General features: G+C 39.1%; 3 protein-coding genes across 3 annotated transcripts; 2 read left to right on the top strand and 1 right to left on the bottom strand.

The window, feature by feature from the left end:
- Positions 1 to 3,196: 3,196 nt before the first annotated feature.
- Positions 3,197 to 6,679, bottom strand: LOC137940775 (uncharacterized). The gene is made up of 11 exons (XM_068785900.1): positions 6,163 to 6,679; positions 5,875 to 6,077; positions 5,601 to 5,798; positions 5,438 to 5,509; positions 5,255 to 5,350; positions 5,080 to 5,159; positions 4,906 to 4,981; positions 4,614 to 4,824; positions 4,323 to 4,519; positions 4,120 to 4,231; positions 3,197 to 4,014 (listed from the first exon to the last, which is right to left on the bottom strand). Exons 1-11 carry the CDS (start codon positions 6,677 to 6,679, stop codon positions 3,197 to 3,199), a joined length of 2,580 nt encoding a protein of 859 aa, XP_068642001.1.
- Positions 6,680 to 10,257: 3,578 nt separating this feature from the next.
- Positions 10,258 to 14,929, top strand: LOC137940350 (uncharacterized). Its single transcript, XM_068785375.1, has 12 exons — positions 10,258 to 11,083; positions 11,479 to 11,681; positions 11,762 to 11,959; positions 12,092 to 12,163; positions 12,394 to 12,489; positions 12,578 to 12,657; positions 12,740 to 12,815; positions 12,899 to 13,109; positions 13,177 to 13,373; positions 13,455 to 13,560; positions 13,659 to 13,748; positions 13,886 to 14,929. The coding sequence occupies exons 1-12, from the start codon at positions 10,567 to 10,569 to the stop codon at positions 14,626 to 14,628; spliced, it is 2,589 nt and encodes an 862-aa protein (XP_068641476.1). The 5' UTR covers positions 10,258 to 10,566; the 3' UTR covers positions 14,629 to 14,929.
- A 64-nt stretch (positions 14,930 to 14,993) lies between these two features.
- LOC137940351 (pentatricopeptide repeat-containing protein At5g01110) lies at positions 14,994 to 17,520 on the top strand. Its single transcript, XM_068785376.1, has one exon. It carries the CDS (start codon positions 15,156 to 15,158, stop codon positions 17,310 to 17,312), a length of 2,157 nt encoding a protein of 718 aa, XP_068641477.1. The 5' UTR covers positions 14,994 to 15,155; the 3' UTR covers positions 17,313 to 17,520.
- Positions 17,521 to 19,470: the final 1,950 nt, after the last annotated feature.

Here is a 19,470-nt window from a genome sequence, read left to right as displayed (position 1 = left end):
TAAACGGTGGTTTGTTTCTTTTATTGATGATCACACCCGTATGACTTGGATTTGTTTAATGAAGTATAAAAGTGAAGTTAGTTCATTGTTCAAACAATTTCACAGAATGATAGTCACTCAGTATCATTTTACAATACGAGCTCTTCGAAGTGACAATGGTGGAGAATTTGTGAATCAAAGTTTTAAAGAATATCTAGATGATCATGGTATTACTCATCAAACTACTTGTCCGTACACCCCTCAGCAAAATGGGGTTGCAGAGCAAAAGAACCGCCACCTTCTTGAGGTTGCTCGTGCTTCCTTGTTTGAGGTTCATATGTCGGTTAGTTACTGGGGTGAAGCCATCACAACTGCAACTTACCTTATCAATCGAATACCCTCGAGTGTGTTACAATTTAAGACTCCCTTAAGTGTTCTTCATAAAACCATCAGTTCACCTGTTGTGCAGACTCTGCCACCTAAAGTTTTTGGGTGTATAGCCTTTGTTCACTTCCATAAGTCATTGAGACATAAATTGGAACCCCGAGCTCTCAAGTGTATTTTTGTTGGTTATACTCAACATCAGAAAGGTTATCGTTGTTATCATCCTCCATCTCGCAAATTGTATGTCACTCTTGATGTGGTATTTCACGAAGAAAACAATTATTATTCTACTCCCGAGTCTTCAATACAGGGGGAGAAAATGATTGAATTGAAGACCCTTAATCATCATTTCGATATCTTGGATACTACAAGTGGTCAATATTTAGATTACAGTTATGGACATCAAAATGATACAAATGAGCATGATTCACAGGATGGAGAAAGATAAAACCATATGGAAGTAATGCAACCAGAGTCTCAGTCGCCATCTTCCCCCCTTCATAATGTACCAATGGATCAATTGCCTTCTGAGTCTGAGTCCATGTCTGAGCCTCAGGTAAGTTCCGAGACTCAACTAAGAGTGCTACCTCATCGAACCACAAGAGGAAAACCTAGAGTCAATTATGAACCTCTTCTCACCTCTAAATTTTAGTATCCCATGCATAATTTTGTATCTTATCATAGATTATCAAAGGCAAATGAAGTATTGGTGAATCGATTATCTATTATATTTATTCCTAGTAGTGTGCAGGAAACCTTAAAAGATCCTAAATGGAAAGAAGCTATGAATGAAGAAATGAAGTCCCTCCAAAATAATTCAACATGGGAAGTGGTTGACCTACCTGTAGGAAAGACACCAGTTGGATGCAAGTGGGTATTTACCATTAAATATAAAGCCGATGACACCATTGAAAGGTTCAAAGCAAGGCTTGTCGCTAAAGGATATACTCAAACCTATGGGATCAATTATATAGAGACATTCGCACTAGTGGCCAAAATCAACACTGTTCGGATTCTACTATCTCTGGTTGTGAATCTTCACTGGCCCTTATATCAGTCTGATGTAAAAAATGCATTTTTGCACGGAGATCTCCAAGAAGAAGTATATATGGAATTACCTCCTGGATGTATTATGCAAAACAAATTATGCAAACAAGTATGTAAACTAAGGAAATCCCTATATGGTTTGAAGCAATCCCCGAGGGCGTGGTTTGGAAGGTTCACAAATTTTATGAAATCTATCGGATACAAGCAAAGCAACTCAGATCATACTCTCTTCCTGAAATATAACAACGAGGTCATCACAGCTCTTATTGTATATGTTGATGATATGATAGTAACTGGGAATGATCCAGAAGAAAATAAATCATTACAAAGTCGTCTTGCTAGAGAATTTGAAATGAAAGATTTTGGCTACTTAAAATATTTTCTTAGTATTGAAGTGTCCAGATCCAAGGAAGGAATTTTTCTATCTCAACAAAAATATGTTTTTGGATTTATTGAAGGAAACTGGTATGACAGCATGTAGTCCAGTCAGTACTCCTATGGAAGAAAATCTGCAACTAGGAACACATTCAAATCAAGTCCCTGCTAACAAGGAGCGTTATTAGAGACTAGTTGGGAGGTTAATGTATCTTGCACATACCAGACTAGACTTAGCTTATGTACTAAGTGTGGTTAGTCAATTTATGCACTCTCCAAGTGAAGAACATATGAATGCCTTCAATCGTATCCTGTGCTACTTGAAATCATCTCCAGGGAAAGGAATTTTATTTAAAAAGGGAGGAAACTTGAAAATTGAAGGTTATACTGATGGCGATTGGGCTGGGTCAATAGAAGATCAACGGTCTACATCTGGATACTTTACATTTGTAGGTGGAAATTTGGTTACTTGAAGAAGTAAGAAACAAGAGGTGGTGGCTAGATCGTCAGCTGAAGCCGAATACAGGGGAATGATCAAGGCAATATGTGAAGTATTATGGATAAAAAATCTGATACAAGAACTACATATTGAGCAGACAAGTCCTATGAAATTATATTGTAACAATAAGGCAGCATGCGATATTGCCTATAACCCAGTCCAGCATGATAAAACTAAACATGTTAAAGTTGATAGACACTTTATTAAAGAAAAGTTAGAAGCAAGAATCATTGAAGTCCCTCATGTTCGATCTGAGGATCAGCTTGCCGATGTGCTAACCAAAGCAGTATCTTACCGAGCTTCTAACAAATGTTTTGACAAGTGGGCATGAGTGATATCTATGCACCAACTTGAGGGAGAGTGTTAACATTCACTCTGAGATTTCTTCCCTTAGAAATCATGTAAATATTATGTAAATCCGGTGATTGGGGTAATCCCGTTAATTACTCAAATTCTTTCATGTATATTCTGTAAAACGGCTATTTAAGCTGATGATGTGAATGAGAAATCAAGATCGTAATTGAAGTATTATTTTTTACTTGAACCACGTCTAACCACCGAGTTCCCTTGGTTCAACATCTTCACCTTTTTGGAACCACAATTTCATGATTTTGTATTATATTGAGAATAAATTAATTGAAAAAATAGCTTCAAGTTTTGGTTTGATTTCACAAAATAGAGTAAGAATCATGTGCAATTTCAGGTCCAATCTGATTATTTTTCTGCTCTGAAAACCAAATACATTTCTGTCAATGACAACAAAGCATAGCTTCCTAGATTCTATACTTGCAAGCTTCCTTTATTCTTCGGCTTGCCTACAGCCTACTGGGACCCTTACTAACTGAATCTAAAGACCAGAATTGAAAAGATCAATTATTTGCCTAGACATTGAGAGATTATTCCCCTTGACAATCACAGGATTTGGAAATAGACACTGTAGTATTCATCTCTGAGGTTCAACAATGGTTCCAGCAAGAAGTCCCTCTTCGTCCCCTTTGCGATGAAACTGATGGGATGATATTCTCTCAATCCTTTCTTCAGATTAAAACTAGCAGCTTTTCTGAAACTATTATAGTTTTTCTGTGGCTTGCAGGCAACCTCAAGCGCTTCTCCGAATTGCCGATCGCTGAACACGTAGCACCCACTCTCTGTAATCAGAGAAATTGTGTCGCTCTTCCCATCCAAGCCGGCGACAATCTGGAACGAAGCTGATTTTTCATCCTTGAGTGCAGAAAATGCGAGTGTCTCATGTTTACCAGCATGAGCAATTACCATGCCCGGATAACCAAACGGCTCCAACATGACGGTTTTTCCAATCATCTCGTGTCTGGAGGAGGAATCCGAAATTGGGTCTTTGGAGAGGAGTCTGAAAGTAGCATGGAGAGCTGACTCTGTGCCGGACTTGGGGAGTTTCTCCATTGCTATTCTGTTATCACTGTTAGTGAAAACCAGAGTTTCGTCATTGGACTCCTGAGTAAGGGAAACGAGTTGCGAATTGTAGGAGGCTGGAACTGGGGAGATCCAGTCTGAAGGAGATTTGGCAGAGCCAGATTTTAAATCCCCGTCGACATCTCCTTTAGAGAGACCAGCAAGAAGGTATGGCCCGTACAGAATTGCCTGAACAGGTTTGTACTCGGGTCGTTCCTCATTTAGATATTCTGTACGCAGCCTCATGGGAAATTGGAGCGTCAGTCTGTCATCGGAAGTCCATTTTCTTGTGATCGAGATGACTCTAGCTGCAGTAAGAAACAATCAGAACATTGGCAACATTGTCATTTGAGAGATCAACATTCAGAGCATAGTATCGGACTCTGCAAGAAGCGATTGTCAAAGGCTTTTACCCGAAGAAGCTAAAGAGATGGCTTCATCATTCATTAGTGCCTTAATTCCAGCGGAACGGGTCCAAACTGGTATGCGCAGGTTCAAGGTTGATTCTTTTCCTTCCCCCTGCAAGCGGCCATTAAAGTAAATTAGGGATAGAAACGATTTAAGTTTTCCTGAGCCAAGAAGATAAACCAATATGCCTGTCACACAGTACCTCGTCAGGAGAGAAAGTTATTTCAACTTTAAGGTAAGGATCCCATGAAGCGATAGGCTCTACCATCTGAGTTAGCTCTAGTTGTCCCGCTTTCCATTTCAAAGAACTGGATACATACTGGATGATGTAAAGGCTGGGAGTGTTTCCTTCTTCCTGGAAGTATATGGAGTCTCCAATCTTTGAAAACGATTCAGTTGCTGCAAAGGAAGGCTTTCAGTTCTGAGTTATCAAAATGTAACCTCAAATAGCCGAAAGCTAACTAAAAACGAAAGCGGATGTAATGGAATGAACCTGTTCCATAGCAGCACCAGAAAGAGTTGTAAGGTGTTCCCCACTGGTGGTAACTTACTGCCTTGGAGCTTCCATTTGCCAAAGGAAGCATATAGATCATGACACCGGGATCGCTTCCTCTTTGGATGGTTAATACGCCATTTGTGAGTGCCCTTTCATAGTGATCCGCGTATGCCATTTTTCTTGTCCATCTGAATAGATTTCTCGAAATCTGCTCACCAGAATAGCCTTTAGCTCATTCCTGATTATCGAAAAGAACCAGACCAGAAAAAGAGAAGATACTGGTAATCACCTTGAGCATGTTGTAAGTAGTACACGATTCTTCATTTTCTGATCCTAAGGTATCTGCGAGACGGTTTGGATCGCTCCTGTACATAAAATAATCAAGACGGAACTGTTAGAAAACAGATTCAGTGACTCAGAACAGGGGAGCTGAAAGCTGATAAGAAGAGAAGGCCATGGTTACCAGAACTCGCCGGACGAAGTACCACCAGTAGAATACGTGTGAGAGGCATTAACAATGTCCAAGAAATATGTGGCCATTTCCTGCAACATATAAACATATAAACATATATAGAGAAACCAAAAAAAAAAAAGTCGAAGCAAACGACAGGATGTTATTAAAGTTTGGTTGTTTTTACCTTGTAAAGCTGGTCTCCAGTAGCCTCGTAACGCATCTGAGACCCAATAACAACTGGAATGTGTGTGTTGGTGTGAAATCCTGAAATGCTATCAACCTGACAGCAACCGAGACAGGACGGGAAGATAACTTAGAGAAGGAAGATCAAAATCGACCGTGAACAGAGGGAAAGAATGGCAGTTACCTTCAGAGCAAGATAACCCAAAAAGCATGGTTTATCGAAGAGGTGAGCCAGGACCAAATGCTTGTGATCTCCCTGCAAGTAATCACCAAAAGGATTGAGCTTGGACTGTAGAACTCACTCTTGCTCTAGGAAGTGAATTCTTAGAAACGAACAGAATGTTTACCGTAATGCTGTATAGCCTGTACAGAACATCGTTCATGCCACCAGTTTCTTCATTAAGTGATGCGTAGTGCCTCTCTATACTGTATTTCTCAATTACGTTTTTCACCCGTTTGCTGAAGTAGTCAACCATCCATAGCATAATTTTCAGAGCTTGTTCATTCCCCGCAATCGTGTACTGATCCAGTAAGCCAGCCAGGATCTGTTCATCGACAATATTAGCATCAACAGAAGAAGATCTTCATCAATAGCACAGGCGAAAACTGATCAAACTATACCTTGTGAATGGTGTAGTATGGCGCCCAAACACTCGTCAGATTTTCAAAACGATCAAAAAACTCAGATGGAAAAGCTGCAAGATATCCTGTACCAAATTTCTGTTGACACTCGTCGAGAACTGATAATACTGCAGTCATTTTCTTGTGAATTTCTTCATTATGAGTGCTTGCCCACATTTGAGCTGTTGAACTGAGAAAATGTCCTGTACGAAATCAGGTAAGCATCGGATGAAGAAATCGAAAATCGTTTTATATTCAGAACTACCAATTTGAAATCCATGCACTTGCCTACGAAGTGACCACGGAGCTCGACATCAGGACCCTCCCACCCGCCGTAAGGATGACCTGGAGTGGGTAGCCCGACAGTCTTTCTGAAGCTCCAAACCAGATTATCTACGTCCATCATCAACAAATATTTCAAATTCGTCTGCTGGGCTCGATAGTGCTGCGAGTTGGGCAACAAACGAACGTCAAGGAGTGAAACTTCTTTGAGGAAGGACAAGTTGCTCCTGCCGGGATTCTTCATGTCCCGGTACCGCATCTCCCAGTCGAATTGCTCATCTTTGGCCGATTTCAGAAGTTTCCGTGGGAAAAGTCTGGCCCATAGCTCTTCGTCGCTGTGAATCAAATGGTAACGCTCCAGAAACTCGTCCCTCAGCGTCTGGTTCGTTGTAGTCTGAATCTGGTACCGGTAAGTTTTGGAATTGGACCACGGGAACACATTGTTACAGTCCTTGCTGACAACCGGGGCACTCATGAGTGCAAGCAAAGCCAGCACAAGCGCAAAACCTATCATGAACTTCATCTTGTTCCTTCTTCAAGACCGGTGAAGACGACCCTTATAGCATCAATAAGAGATTATTTTGACGAAAATGAGCAGAAACTGAGAACAACGATAAGGCGCTAGCTGCTTTTCCAGCCACTGAACTGCCTCACTTGAAAGGGGAATTTCCGGCTGTTCTACCTTTTGGTGTATGAGTGAGCACTCTCTTCCCCTTTAAAACGATAGCGATTTCCAGAAAATCAGGAAACTTAAAACCTATCTGTTATCATCGTCCATTACTTCGGGATATCGTTACTTCATAATCGAAAATAGATAGTGATAATCTTAACATCCGTTCTCGTAAATTAAGTTAAAAGACGATCGATCTGAGAGAAAACCATGGGAGTATGGTAACGACGCTTGTTGCTGTAAAGAAAATTTCTCCCCTCACGTAAAAATCGGGGTTTTTTTATTTGTTTTAGTCTTATTATTGGCCTTTGCATGTTGAGAGAATCAGGGTTCATAAGGCGGATATCTTGAATTCTGGTTCAAATACTGTAGCGGTTCTTCGGGAAGTTCGAACTTACCTGCTATGACAGACTCCGCTTCTCCGTTATTTAGACAGCAAATTACTAGGATTTCGATCCACTTGGAATCCTTTTCGTTTTTACTGGGTTCTCATAATTGCTGGAAGCTAGATCAGACACCCATTAATTATCACAATCGAGCTTTTCTAAACCTGCAACTGCAAGTGTATAAACATGGTGATTTCGAGTGTGATCAGAAATCCTGCCATGCTTCATTCTTGATCTGCATAACACATAAAATATTACATAAAACAGAGAAAAACCACTGATAATCCAAGGATGTATCAGAAAACAGAAAAAGGAGTAGGGAGATGTACCAATTTTTTATTTAATTATCAAAGTCTGAATTACATAACTCATACATTAATTTTTATGTCATATTTATATATTATCCCGTGTAGTATAATGGTATTATTTTCATTTGACAAGAGATAAAACTATAAAGTATAATTATAAAAAAAATTAATTATTCATTATGGTATTTAAGTATTTATTTTAATTATTTATTAATGTGAGAAAAGTGAATTGATAAAGTAGATGAACTTCAACCGCATTATTCAATTCATCTCCTAACGTCGTTAGTGGAGCACCTGCGTTCGAGTCATGTAAATGAATAAGATGAATCCAGAAATCATCTCCACGGTTTAATTTTGGGAATCTGGTTTTCGCACTATTTTGTGAATCAACCAGATGAAAAGGGCGCCACGCTTCGAACCCTCGTCGATTTTAATTTTTTTAGACTCTCTCTCCCACAATCTTTGCTCTCTCGGCCTCATCTCCCTTCTCCCTCATGACCTCTCTTTTGCTTCTCCCTCATTAGCTCTAGACAGAGCCCACACCCCCCCCCCCCCCCCCCCCCCCCCCCCCCCCTCCTCCTCTTCTTTCTTTCGTTCTACTCCCATTGCCCGACGTCGTACACCTGTGCAGTACCATCGCCACCGCCGCTCTCAACTCCTGTAGCCTAGCCCTCACCTCATCGTAGCTCAGCCAGCAGCTGCTCCGAACCCTCTATCATCGTCGTCACCGCCTATCGCCTGCTACCGTCGTCAGATCCGCCAACCACCACTCTCGTTGGGGCCGCACATAACCCGCTCGGATACCTAAGTTAAGGGGGGAAATTATTTCCCCCCCTCGACGCCTCGTCTCACATAGCATGCGAACTCGCACGTGTATTTTTTTATTAAAAAAAAACTTACAAATCCTTTTCTCAACTATTGCTTTCACTTCAGACGATGCAATTTCGTCCGCTTCTACTGCTGCTTTTCCTCCAGATGATGCAATTATACGTAAAAATATATAGCTGTTTAATCGTTCTTTTTATTATAAAGTATATTATATGTTATTAATAAATTAATATTTTAACTTATTATATTCGTTTATGTTATTTTTAATGTTATTTTTTATAATCAATCATGTGCACAATTAATTGGCTCACGTAATTATTGTATTAATGTACAGTAAACTATAATAATTAAATAATATAATATCTAATTAAATTAATTAGTATATTAATATATTTTAATTATACATTAAATTACTTATTTGTGTAGTAATCATATTTTTTTACCTAATTTGGGGTTTAAGTATTATGTTTTAATTAAGTATATTGTTACAATGTATTAATTCTCTTATTTTTTATATTTTTCTTATTTTGGGGTACTAACATTGGAAATTGTTTTCCAATGCACATGAACTCGTCCACACTAACATTAGATTTTAAGTTGAATTTCATGTAGATGACTGAAATGAATTTAAAACAGGAGATGAAGATGATGTTCAAATTTTAAGTTTGTTGACTAACCCCTCCTAAAGGAATCCATTGGAGAAGGGGTGAAAGAAATAACATTCATCATTAAAGGTGTGTTTGCTGCACCAACCAAAAAGTGTAAAAAAAATGCCTTTAGAAATATTTTCCTTTAACAAAAATTTTAGTGTTCATGTAAATTTTGGGAATGGAAATTTTATCATTTGATTCCTCCTGCCTTTAAAATATTAAAAATGATGATAAATTTTATTTTTTATTTTTTCTAATAGGAAAATATGAAAAATATAAACCAAAATACAAAAAAAAGAGTTATAAATCACTTATTATTACTTTAACCTTATTTTTTATTTTATAAAAAAAATTTATTTCTAGCACATTAAACGCAAGAAAACCGGTATAAAATATTTTTTAGAAAAAATTTAATGAGAAAATAAGTCAAAAGAAAAATGATCTTTCCATCAAATGAAATTTAATGAATGAGTCTTTTTAGAAAATATCTATATATATTATAAACTTTCCATAGAATCTCTTAGCATGCCTCCACATGATGTTTCCATAGTCTTCCCTCCAAATGAAGCCTTAAAAAGTGTAGTCGAGAAAGAAGACACTAGTTTGATGTAAAACGAGATTAGTAATACCCATTTCGAAGATGAACTTGTCTACACTAACACCCATTTTGAAGATGAAGATGAACTTCAAATTTTCAGTTTGTTGACTAACCCCCCCCCTTAAACACAATGAGTTGGGTCAGATAGCTCTGAGTATGAGTGGACTCCACTTCCTGGATAGAAGTGGATTATGAATCGTTTGCATATTTCAGCAAAAACGACGCTGGAGGGTGTTTCTTGCCGGGTTGAGCTTCTCTTTGAGGGTGTCTGGTAGCTGAGATGTCACCTATAGCCATAACATCATGGTATTGAGGACCAATCCGCCCACGACGCTCACCCCCCCTTCCCCTTTCAATATAAGAAACGATACCGCAGTCTTGGATTGTAATACAGGTATCTGCAATTGTCTTCTTCATTCTTATGACAGTGGCCGCCCATCTACACCATGTTTACTTATTGATCGCGAGTTATATCAATTAATGTTCTTCTTAACCGTCAATAAATAATCATTAATGAAATTTAATCTAATTTTTTTTATCATTAAAACTCATTATCAAGAAAAAATTAAGTCTTAACCGTCAAAATTACCAACTTCTGCGCAGTTGGCGACCTGGCAGCTGATTCGGTTTTCCGTTTCTTCGTAAACGTCAACTAAGAGAGCTTACTGTAGGAGGGAACTCCGCCTCCGACAGGGTGACACCATCGGAAATTCTTCTCGTGAGTGAGAGAATTCGGTAGAAAAGCTGCCGTAAAGTAAAGAAAAACGACGCTAATCCGTGACTGTTGTCTGTCTTATTTGTCTCAGTTCTCCGTGTATTTTCATTTCTTTATTATTTGCCCCCCTTTTTTCTTGAAAGAAAGAAAAAAAAAAAAGCTAGGATTTCTCCCCCTCTTCGACAAAAATCTCTCGCCGATGCTGTAAAAAAGAAGGGGCGCGGGCGTCTTCGGCATTCTTGAACAAGAGACAGGATGGATTTCGTGCTATTTTTGGAGCTTCTTCTAGTTTGGCTTGTATTCACGAGTGTTCCAGCTCTGTGCAAGGACTGTAATAATGTTTTCCCCTCGTTGAACTCCCACTCTTATCGGTATGAAGTCCAGACTACAACGAACGAGACATTGAAGGCGGAGTTTGTGCAGCGCTACCATTTAATTCACGGCGACGACGAGCAATGGGCCAGACTCTTTCCGCGGAAACTTCTGAACCTGGTCCAGAAAGAGCAATTCGACTGGGAGGTGCTGTACCGGAAAATGAAGAATCCTAGCACGGGCAGCTTGTCCTTGCTGAAGGAAGTTTCCCTCCATGACGTGCGATTGTCGCCAAATTCGCAGCACTCGCAGGCTCAGCAGACGAATCTGAACTACTTGTTGATGTTGGATGTGGATAATCTCGTCTGGAGCTTCAGAAAAACGGCCGGACTGCCAACGCCGGGGAAGCCGTACGGAGGATGGGAAGGCCCGACCGTCGAGCTCCGCGGTCACTTTGTAGGTGAGATGTGGATTCACCGTGATAGCTGTAGCTGCTTAATGTATTTGTTTGCTTATATACCACCCTTTTCTTCCATTAAACCTGAATACGAAGATTCAGATAGTTGCCTTTTTTTTTTTCTGATTTACCGAGATGTTTACTGCGCTTCTGAAAACTGAGCTAAATCCCTCAAGATTTTCTCCATGACGCCCAAAAAACAGTGGCTAATTTGGATAGGCCTTGTTTCCGCTCAATTGGATTTCTCAAACGCAACGGATTTCCTCTTTTCGTTTCAGTGTCCGCATTGATGAAACGAAGATCCCCTACTAAAGATTTGAAAAATGTTCTGATATTTCTGTTAGAATTCCAAACAAGTCCCCGATATTTTGGTTTTCCTTTTCATTGGTTACTTGCAGGGCATTATCTCAGCGCAACAGCTTACATGTGGGCTAGTACTCACGATGAAGATGTTAACAAGAAAACGACTTCACTATTATCAGCACTCGATGAGTGTCAACAAAAACTGGGTACAGGGTATCTTTCAGCTTTCCCGCCGGAGTTTTTTGATCGTTTTGAAAATCTCAAGTCCGTCTGGGCGCCATACTATACCATTCACAAGGTAACATATCTTGACTTTCATTGGCTTTATAAAAATATTTTGGTTTACCCAAATGGTGTGAAATGTCTTCGTGAGCACAGATCCTCGCAGGCCTTCTGGATCAATACACACTTGCAGGGAACGAACAAGCTCTAAAAATGTTGCAGTGGATGGTTGACTACTTCAGTGATCGGGTGCAAAATGTAATTCAGGAACACAGTATAGAGAGGCACTATGCATCCCTTAATGAGGAAACTGGTGGCATGAATGATGTTCTTTACAGGCTATACACCATTACGGTAAAGTGAACATAGCTCTTAGTTCTCTTTATTATTGAATTGGTTCAATAGTTTTGACTGCAGGACAGGATCCACATTCCTGTCACGTTAGTTGGTGTTGTTTGGATGCTTAGTTTCTGCAAATCCTTGCAGGGAAATCAAAAGCATTTGGTCCTGGCTCACCTGTTTGATAAACCATGCTTTCTTGGTTATCTTGCTCTGAAGGTAACTGCCAGTCTTTCCCTTTATTCATGGCTTCTTTGGCTGTCAGATTTCCTTACCAGAGGTTAGATGGTATTTCTTTTTCCAATTTCCTGGCTTTCAGTGAGAACAAGAGAATGGTAGGAGAGTGTTTCCTTTCGTTTTGATATGTAGTGTGACCAAACAAACATAAAATCCATTCATATGAATTTCTTTGATGGATGGATCATTCCTCTGTTCTTACTTCGTTGTAGGTTGATAGCATTTCTGGATTTCACTCGAACACCCATATCCCAGTTGTTGTTGGGGCACAGATGCGTTATGAGGTTACTGGAGACCCACTTTACAGGGTAAATTTAATCAATTTCAAGTGCACATCAAGCATATTTTGTTACTCATTCAGTATACCACTTTTTTTATGCCTGTTCCACGATGCAGGACATTGCAACATTTTTCATGGATACTGTCAATGGTTCTCATTCTTATGCCACTGGGGGAACATCTTCTGGGGAGTTCTGGTAACTATAAAGTCCCCTTACTAGCAGTTCTCTAATATTCTCCATTCTATTTTTAACCTCAATATCTTGATTTTATGTGTAGGCATGACCCAAAACGTTTGGCATCTACGTTGGGAACAGAAGATGAGGAATCATGTACTACTTACAATATGCTCAAGGTTCATTAATTTCTAATTTGCTTCCTTCACAGGCGTAGTTTCTAAATGATCAGACATGATCCAAAGCTGAATGTTGTCTGCAGATTTCCCGCAACCTATTCAGATGGACTAAAGAAACAGCCTATGCTGATTACTATGAAAGAGCCCTCACGAATGGCGTCCTGAGTATCCAAAGAGGAACTGATCCTGGGGTGATGATATATATGATTCCACTGGGACAAGGGAATTCCAAGGCTAAGAGTTACCATAGCTGGGGAACACCCTACGACGCTTTCTGGTGCTGCTATGGGACAGGTATCTGCCTTATAATTTCGAGGATGCTAGTCGACTATATACAGAACTAAGATCCTTCTTTGTGCAGCAATTGAATCATTTTCAAAGTTAGGAGACTCCATATACTTTGAGGAAGAAGGAAATGCCCCAAGCCTTTACATCATCCAGTATATATCCAGTTCTCTGAAATGGAGATCAGGAAAAGCTGAGATAACCCAGATGGTAGAACCTGTTACTTCATGGGATCCTTATCTTAAAGTAGAACTGGCATTCTCTCCTACTGAGGTACTGCTGCTATGTAATGGCTGTATTAGTTTATTTTCGTGGATAAGATCATAAATAAATGATCAGAATGGCTCCTTCCAGGGCGCAGGTCAGCAATCAACCTTGTACCTGCGCGTACCAGGTTGGACCCATTTGGCGGGCGGTAAGGCAGTCTTGAACGGCGAAGATTTATCATTACCGTCTCCTGGTAAAGTCTTAATTTGTAGCTTCTCTCTGTACTGAAACTATGTTCTGGATGTAGATTCATCTCTTCCCAGAGAGATTGATTTCTGTTTTTTATGACAGGGAGCGCCCTCTCAGTGACAAGAAAGTGGGATTCCGGTGACAAATTGACACTCCAGTTTCCCATCACTCTGCGTACCGAGTATCTCAATGGTAAAATTTGTCGGTTCAATACTCTCTGTTATTGTCCTGTATAGCTTCTCCTCTTCAATTGTGGACAATTAGCTTGTTACAGAAGTTATACTTCAACTCAAAACTAACAGTTTGTAGCAATCGATTGGATTCCACAGAGGAGCGGCCCGAGTACCGTCCTCTTCAGGCAATTCTTTATGGACCATACCTTCTTGCTGGTTTCTCAAAAGGCGACGACGATGGGAACTTAAACTCTGGTTCTGCTAAATCTCCTTCAGACTGGATCTCCCCGATTCCCGCCTCCTACAATTCGCAACTCATTTCTCTTTCTCAGGACTTTGATGACGAAACTCTAGTAGCCACTAACAATGATAAGAGACTAACAATGGAGAAACTCCCCAAGTCCGGCACAGAGTCAGCTCTTCATGCTACCTTTAGACTCTTCTCCGAAGACCCAATTACGAATTCTTCCTCCAGAGACGAGATTATAGGAAAAACAGTCATGCTCGAACCATTTGACCTTCCGGGCATGGTTGTAGTCAATACGGGTAAAGACGAGACTCTCGCAGTTTCTACGGTCAAGGATGAAAAATCCGCTTCGTTCCGGGTTGTCGCCGGATTGGATGGAAAAAGCCACTCAATTTCTTTGGTATCTGAAGCAGAGGATGAATGCTATGTGTCCAGTGACAGTAATTTCAGAGAAACGCTTGAGGTCACTTGCAAGCTCCACAGTAGCGACGAAGGGTTCCAGAAAGCTGCTAGTTTTAACGTGAATAAAGGATTGCGAGATTATCATTCCATCAGTTTCGCTGCAAAGGGGACGAAGAGGGATTTCCTGCTGGAACCCTTGTTGAACATGAAAGATGAATTCTACACCATCTACTTCTACATTCAATCTTGAGTGTTCGGGCTCCAGAGCAGAGCAGTTTGTGCTTCTTCGGAATGCGATCGATAATCTGAAAACAAGCTGGGATCTTTTGGTTTATAATCACCAAATTAATTGATGAAGGTGCCGTCGTAGATCTACCATTTATTTCTAGTTATTTTTGTAATATTAAACAATAAAGGCAAGTCAGGTAATTAGTAGCTAAGGGCATGATCCAATTACAAAAAGGAGCCCAATTAAGGAGGAAACTAGCATCATCTGTGTAGAAAATAGTTTAAAACTTCAGTATTTTCTTAAATAATTTTTTTTATTTCGATATTTTTCTTAATATTCCTGAGCGATGATTCTTTTTGATTCCTACCTAATAGTCTCCGAGATGTCGTATACTCGTCCGAGGCTGCGACTATCATGTATCATGTCTGCACTCTGCAGACCGGCTAGCCGTATTCTGATCAATTACCACACCCAGTGACCTTCACAAGTCGGAAAATCTGTCGTGCCATTAAACTCGGTGAAACCTTCCCGACGGCTTCTCTGAAGAAATGGCGATTCTTCGAAGAATCGAAACAGCTGCTCCCAGGTACACTCACTCCTCTCCAGCTCACATCTTTCAAAGCCGTAAAATAGAAAAAGGCACAAATGCCACCCTTCCTACCGGATTTCTGGAAACCGTCTCCGATAATTTCATTACAGACAAGATCTTGAGGGACCTCGAACACGGGGCTGTTGATCTTTCTCGTGTTTCTAGCCCCGCTATCGTCGTCAATGTGCTCTTCAAATGCAGTAAAAACTTGCTCTTGGCTCAAAAGTTTATTGATAACTTCTCAAGAAAATCTAATTTTAAGCACTCTTCAGAGTCCTTAAGCGCCATGATTCATATACTAGTCAGGAGTCGAAGAAGTTCAGACGCCCAAGCGTTGGTTCTCAGAATGGTTCGAAAAAGTGGCGCCTCAAGGGCTGAAATCGTTAGTTCTATGCTATCCACTTACCAGAATTGTAATTCGAACCCCCTGGTATTTGATCTCCTTGTCAGAACTTATGTCCAAGCTAGAAAATTGAGAGAAGCTTCGGAGGCGTTCAGAATTTTGAAGAGTAAGGGTTTTGTGCCGTCCATTAATGCGTCTAATAGTCTTTTAGGTGGGTTAGTTAAGACCGGTTGGGTTCACATGGCTTGGGAGATATATGCAGAATTAGTTGGGAGTAATGTTCAATTAAATATTTATACCTTGAACATAATGGTTAATGCATTGTGCAAACAAAGACAGATGGATAAGCTTAAATTATTTTTATCTGAAATGGAGGAAAAAGGTGTTTTTCCGGATACTGTGACTTACAACACATTAATTGAAGCACATTGCCGTGACGGGCTTATGGAAGAAGCATTTTGTTTGATGAACTCTATGTCAGACAAAGGTTTAAAACCTGAAGTGCAGACCTACAATTCATTGATGAATGGGCTTTGCAGAAGTGGAAACTATATGAAGGCTATAGAATGTTTGGGAATTATGCTTGAACTTGGACTAGACCCGAACACCTCGACCTATAATATACTTCTTAATGGGTGTTGCAGGACCGGTAATATTGTTGAGGCTGTGAAGATTTATAAAGAGATGTTGGGTCACCGTCTTGTTCCTGATTTGGTGACTTTTAGCTTTGTTATTGGGTTGTTTACTAGGAAAGGCAAAATTGATCAAGCATTACTCTATTTAAAGGATATGAAGGCAATTGGTCTAGTGCCTGACAGTGTGATTTACACAATGCTTATCAGCGGGTTTTGTCAAGGTGGTTTACTCTCAGATGCCCTTAAGGTACGAGATGAAATGGTTGAGCAAGGTTGTGTCCCAGACATTAGAACATATAATGCAATCTTAAATGGGATGTGCAAGGTGAAAAGGTTATCAGATGCTAATAATCTTTTTGGAGAAATGGTACAAAGAGGGATTGCTCCTGATCATTGCACATTTACAATTCTAATCAATGGTTATTGCAAAGCTGGTAATGTTGGAAAAGCTTTAAGTTTGTTTGAAATGATGATGGAAAGAAATTTGAAACCAGATGTTGTAACCTTCAATACTTTGATTGATGGGCTTTGCAAGGAAGGTGACTTGGAGAAAGCTAATGAACTGTGGAATGATATGACTCGTAGAGAAATTTTTCCAAATCACATTACATACAGTATTTTTATTAATGAACTGTGTAGTAAAGGTCTTGTCTACGATGCACTCAGGTTATGGGATGAGATGGTAGAAGAAGGGATTCTACCTACCATTGTAACTTATAACTCTATCATTAAAGGCTACTGTTGGTCAGGCAGTGTAGATCAAGCAGAAAAATTCTTGAATAAAATGACTATAGAAGGTATAACTCCTGATAGGGTGACATATAATACTCTTATTCATGGACTAGTGAAAGAAGAAAGGATGTCAGAAGCTTTTGCTTATATTGATAAGATGGACATGCATGGTGTTTTGCCGGATACTAAGACATATAATATTCTGTTAAACGGATTTTGTGAACAAGGTAAAATGCGAGAAGCTGATATGACCTGTAAAAAGATGGTCAAAAGAGGTTTAGAGCCTGATAGATCTACATATACTTCTTTGATTAATGGATATGTAGCACAGGATAAATTAAAAGAGGCATTTCGGTTGCATGATGAGATGCTTCAGAAAGGTTTTGTTCCAGATGATAAGTTTTGAAGAGGAAATGAATTCAACAACTATAGGACTACAAAATTTTGATCCTGTCCTTCTGATTGATATGAAAAACTCTACCGTTATGAAGGATATATTACAAGAGTCATTGCAGTTGCATGATGAGATGCTTCAGAGAGGTTTTGTTCCAGATGACAAATTTTGAAGGGGTATCAATTCAACATCTATAGGACTATTTGAAAATTCTGATCTTGTCCTTCTGATTGGTATTTGTAATGTCAGATGAATGCCAAATGCACTGTATAATGAAGCTCTAAAGCCCATCAAGATCTCCACCCAGGTACTGCAGAAGTAGATAGTTGACTTTTTGCACGTTCTTACTGTCAAAACTGTTGTGAAGTTATTTTCAAAGAAAAAAAACTGTTATGAAGTTTATTTGGTTTGCTCCGAGTTACTATTATTTGCTAAATCAGTGGTTGAAAATTAGTAATATATGGGACACATAATAGGACACCGGACCTTCTTAACACCACCACTAGCTAGACATACATGTTGCTATCGATTATTAGTATAGTGAAATGGAGATTCCAGTTATAGGGAACAAACTGCTTGAGCCTCCATGTGTATAGAAATAACCTTACCTTTTTAACTAAAGCTTTTTCTCTGTTTAGACATCTAGTTTAAGAGTCTGTGTATACTAACCAAATCTGCGGTTGACTTCTTGTAGGCCCCAATATGTGTTCCTTCATCTTCCTTCAACATATGTTAAGTACCTCCAGGTAATACTTGGCTTCTTCACTTCCCTTGTGTTGGTGATGGGTGTTCACTATAGTTTTGTGATAAATTACTATATATGAAACAATAATATTCAGTTAATAAATAGTCTCCATGAATTCTTTATACTTGAAATTCAGATCGTAATCTTCATGGTTTGATTTATGGTTTTGTCAATCAGATTTATGAATGTTGTAGAACACTATTTCAGTTGAGTTCTAATCCAGCTGCAGAAATGCTACAGTGACCCAGGTTTCTAGAATTTGGTGTCTAACAAACTTTTTAACTCTTTTTAAATGGATTGATGGTCTAGCGGCTGATGTGGCAACCACTTCTTCTATAGAATTGCAATGCAGCTACTTTGAAATCTTCATAATTACAGGTTCATGGAGGGGATGACTTATTTATGCACAAGTAATTGGCATACTGCGAAAACCCAAATTTTTTCTCCAAGGACTGCTGAATGCAATCCCTGAATTAATCTAATCTTGCTGTCTCTAGCATGCAGTACTGTTTCATTGCACCCTTACCTGAAATTCAAAATAAGAAAGTGATATAGATCAAATTGCTTCAGTGATGAAAGCAGGAAGTATTCTTTTTAAAAGGGAAAGTAGGAAAAAAATGGGAAAAGGTTAATAAGATACAAGCTACGACAGAGAAAAAGGTTCAGTTTAGCTGGAAGTTTTTTTTTTTTAACTAAAAGAAAAAAAGTAATGTTATTTAGTGCATCATTTTTTGCAACAGATCGTTGATAGAAATACCTCTTAATTTAATTTCTTCATTTAAAATATTCAAGGTGAACTAATAACTTTTGGTGGGCTTTAGGATAGAAAGAGCATTGTTTTAGTATTGAAAAGTAAAGAGCTTTGCCCAAATTAGCAGGTTTTGACTGGGTAATTTCATTTTGCACTTACTGCTGGTAGACAAGACTGTCATGGACTCATGATGAGATTGAGTGTTAGGGTCTACAGGGCCCTTGTGCTATTTGACTTTTAAACGTATGCAGCAAACTTATTTTTCATACCAAAATTTGCTCTTCTGGTCATTTTCAAAACATTGTTTTAAAATTTAGTGGAAGGAAGTGGGATGTAGGAGTATTGTACAAAGAAAGATCATATGAATGGGTATGCAGTTTCTAGTGAGTTAGGTTTGTTACAAGATGTAATTTCTATTTACTAGGTTTTTAGGAAAGTATTTTCTCATATAATTTTATTTCTAAGGGTATAACTGGAGTAGGGGCATTAATGGCTTTTATCATTATTTTATGTTATAAATAGTAGAGAACACATTGTTTCTCTCTTTCATTGTAACTTCATAAAATTTCACATGGTATCAAAGCAATTGCCCTGAGATGGAGAAGAAGGGGAAGAAGAAAAAGAAGAGGTAGAAGAAGAAAAAAAGATAAGCTTTCTTTCTCATTGATGTTTCT

This window comes from Aristolochia californica, unplaced genomic scaffold (assembly GCF_029961685.1).
Source record: "Aristolochia californica isolate CCGP_79_NKW_82.1479 unplaced genomic scaffold, dmAriCali1.0.hap1 SCAF_9, whole genome shotgun sequence".
In the NCBI taxonomy this organism is placed as follows: domain Eukaryota; kingdom Viridiplantae; phylum Streptophyta; class Magnoliopsida; order Piperales; family Aristolochiaceae; genus Aristolochia; species Aristolochia californica.
This window is presented reverse-complemented; position numbering and strand designations above follow the sequence as displayed.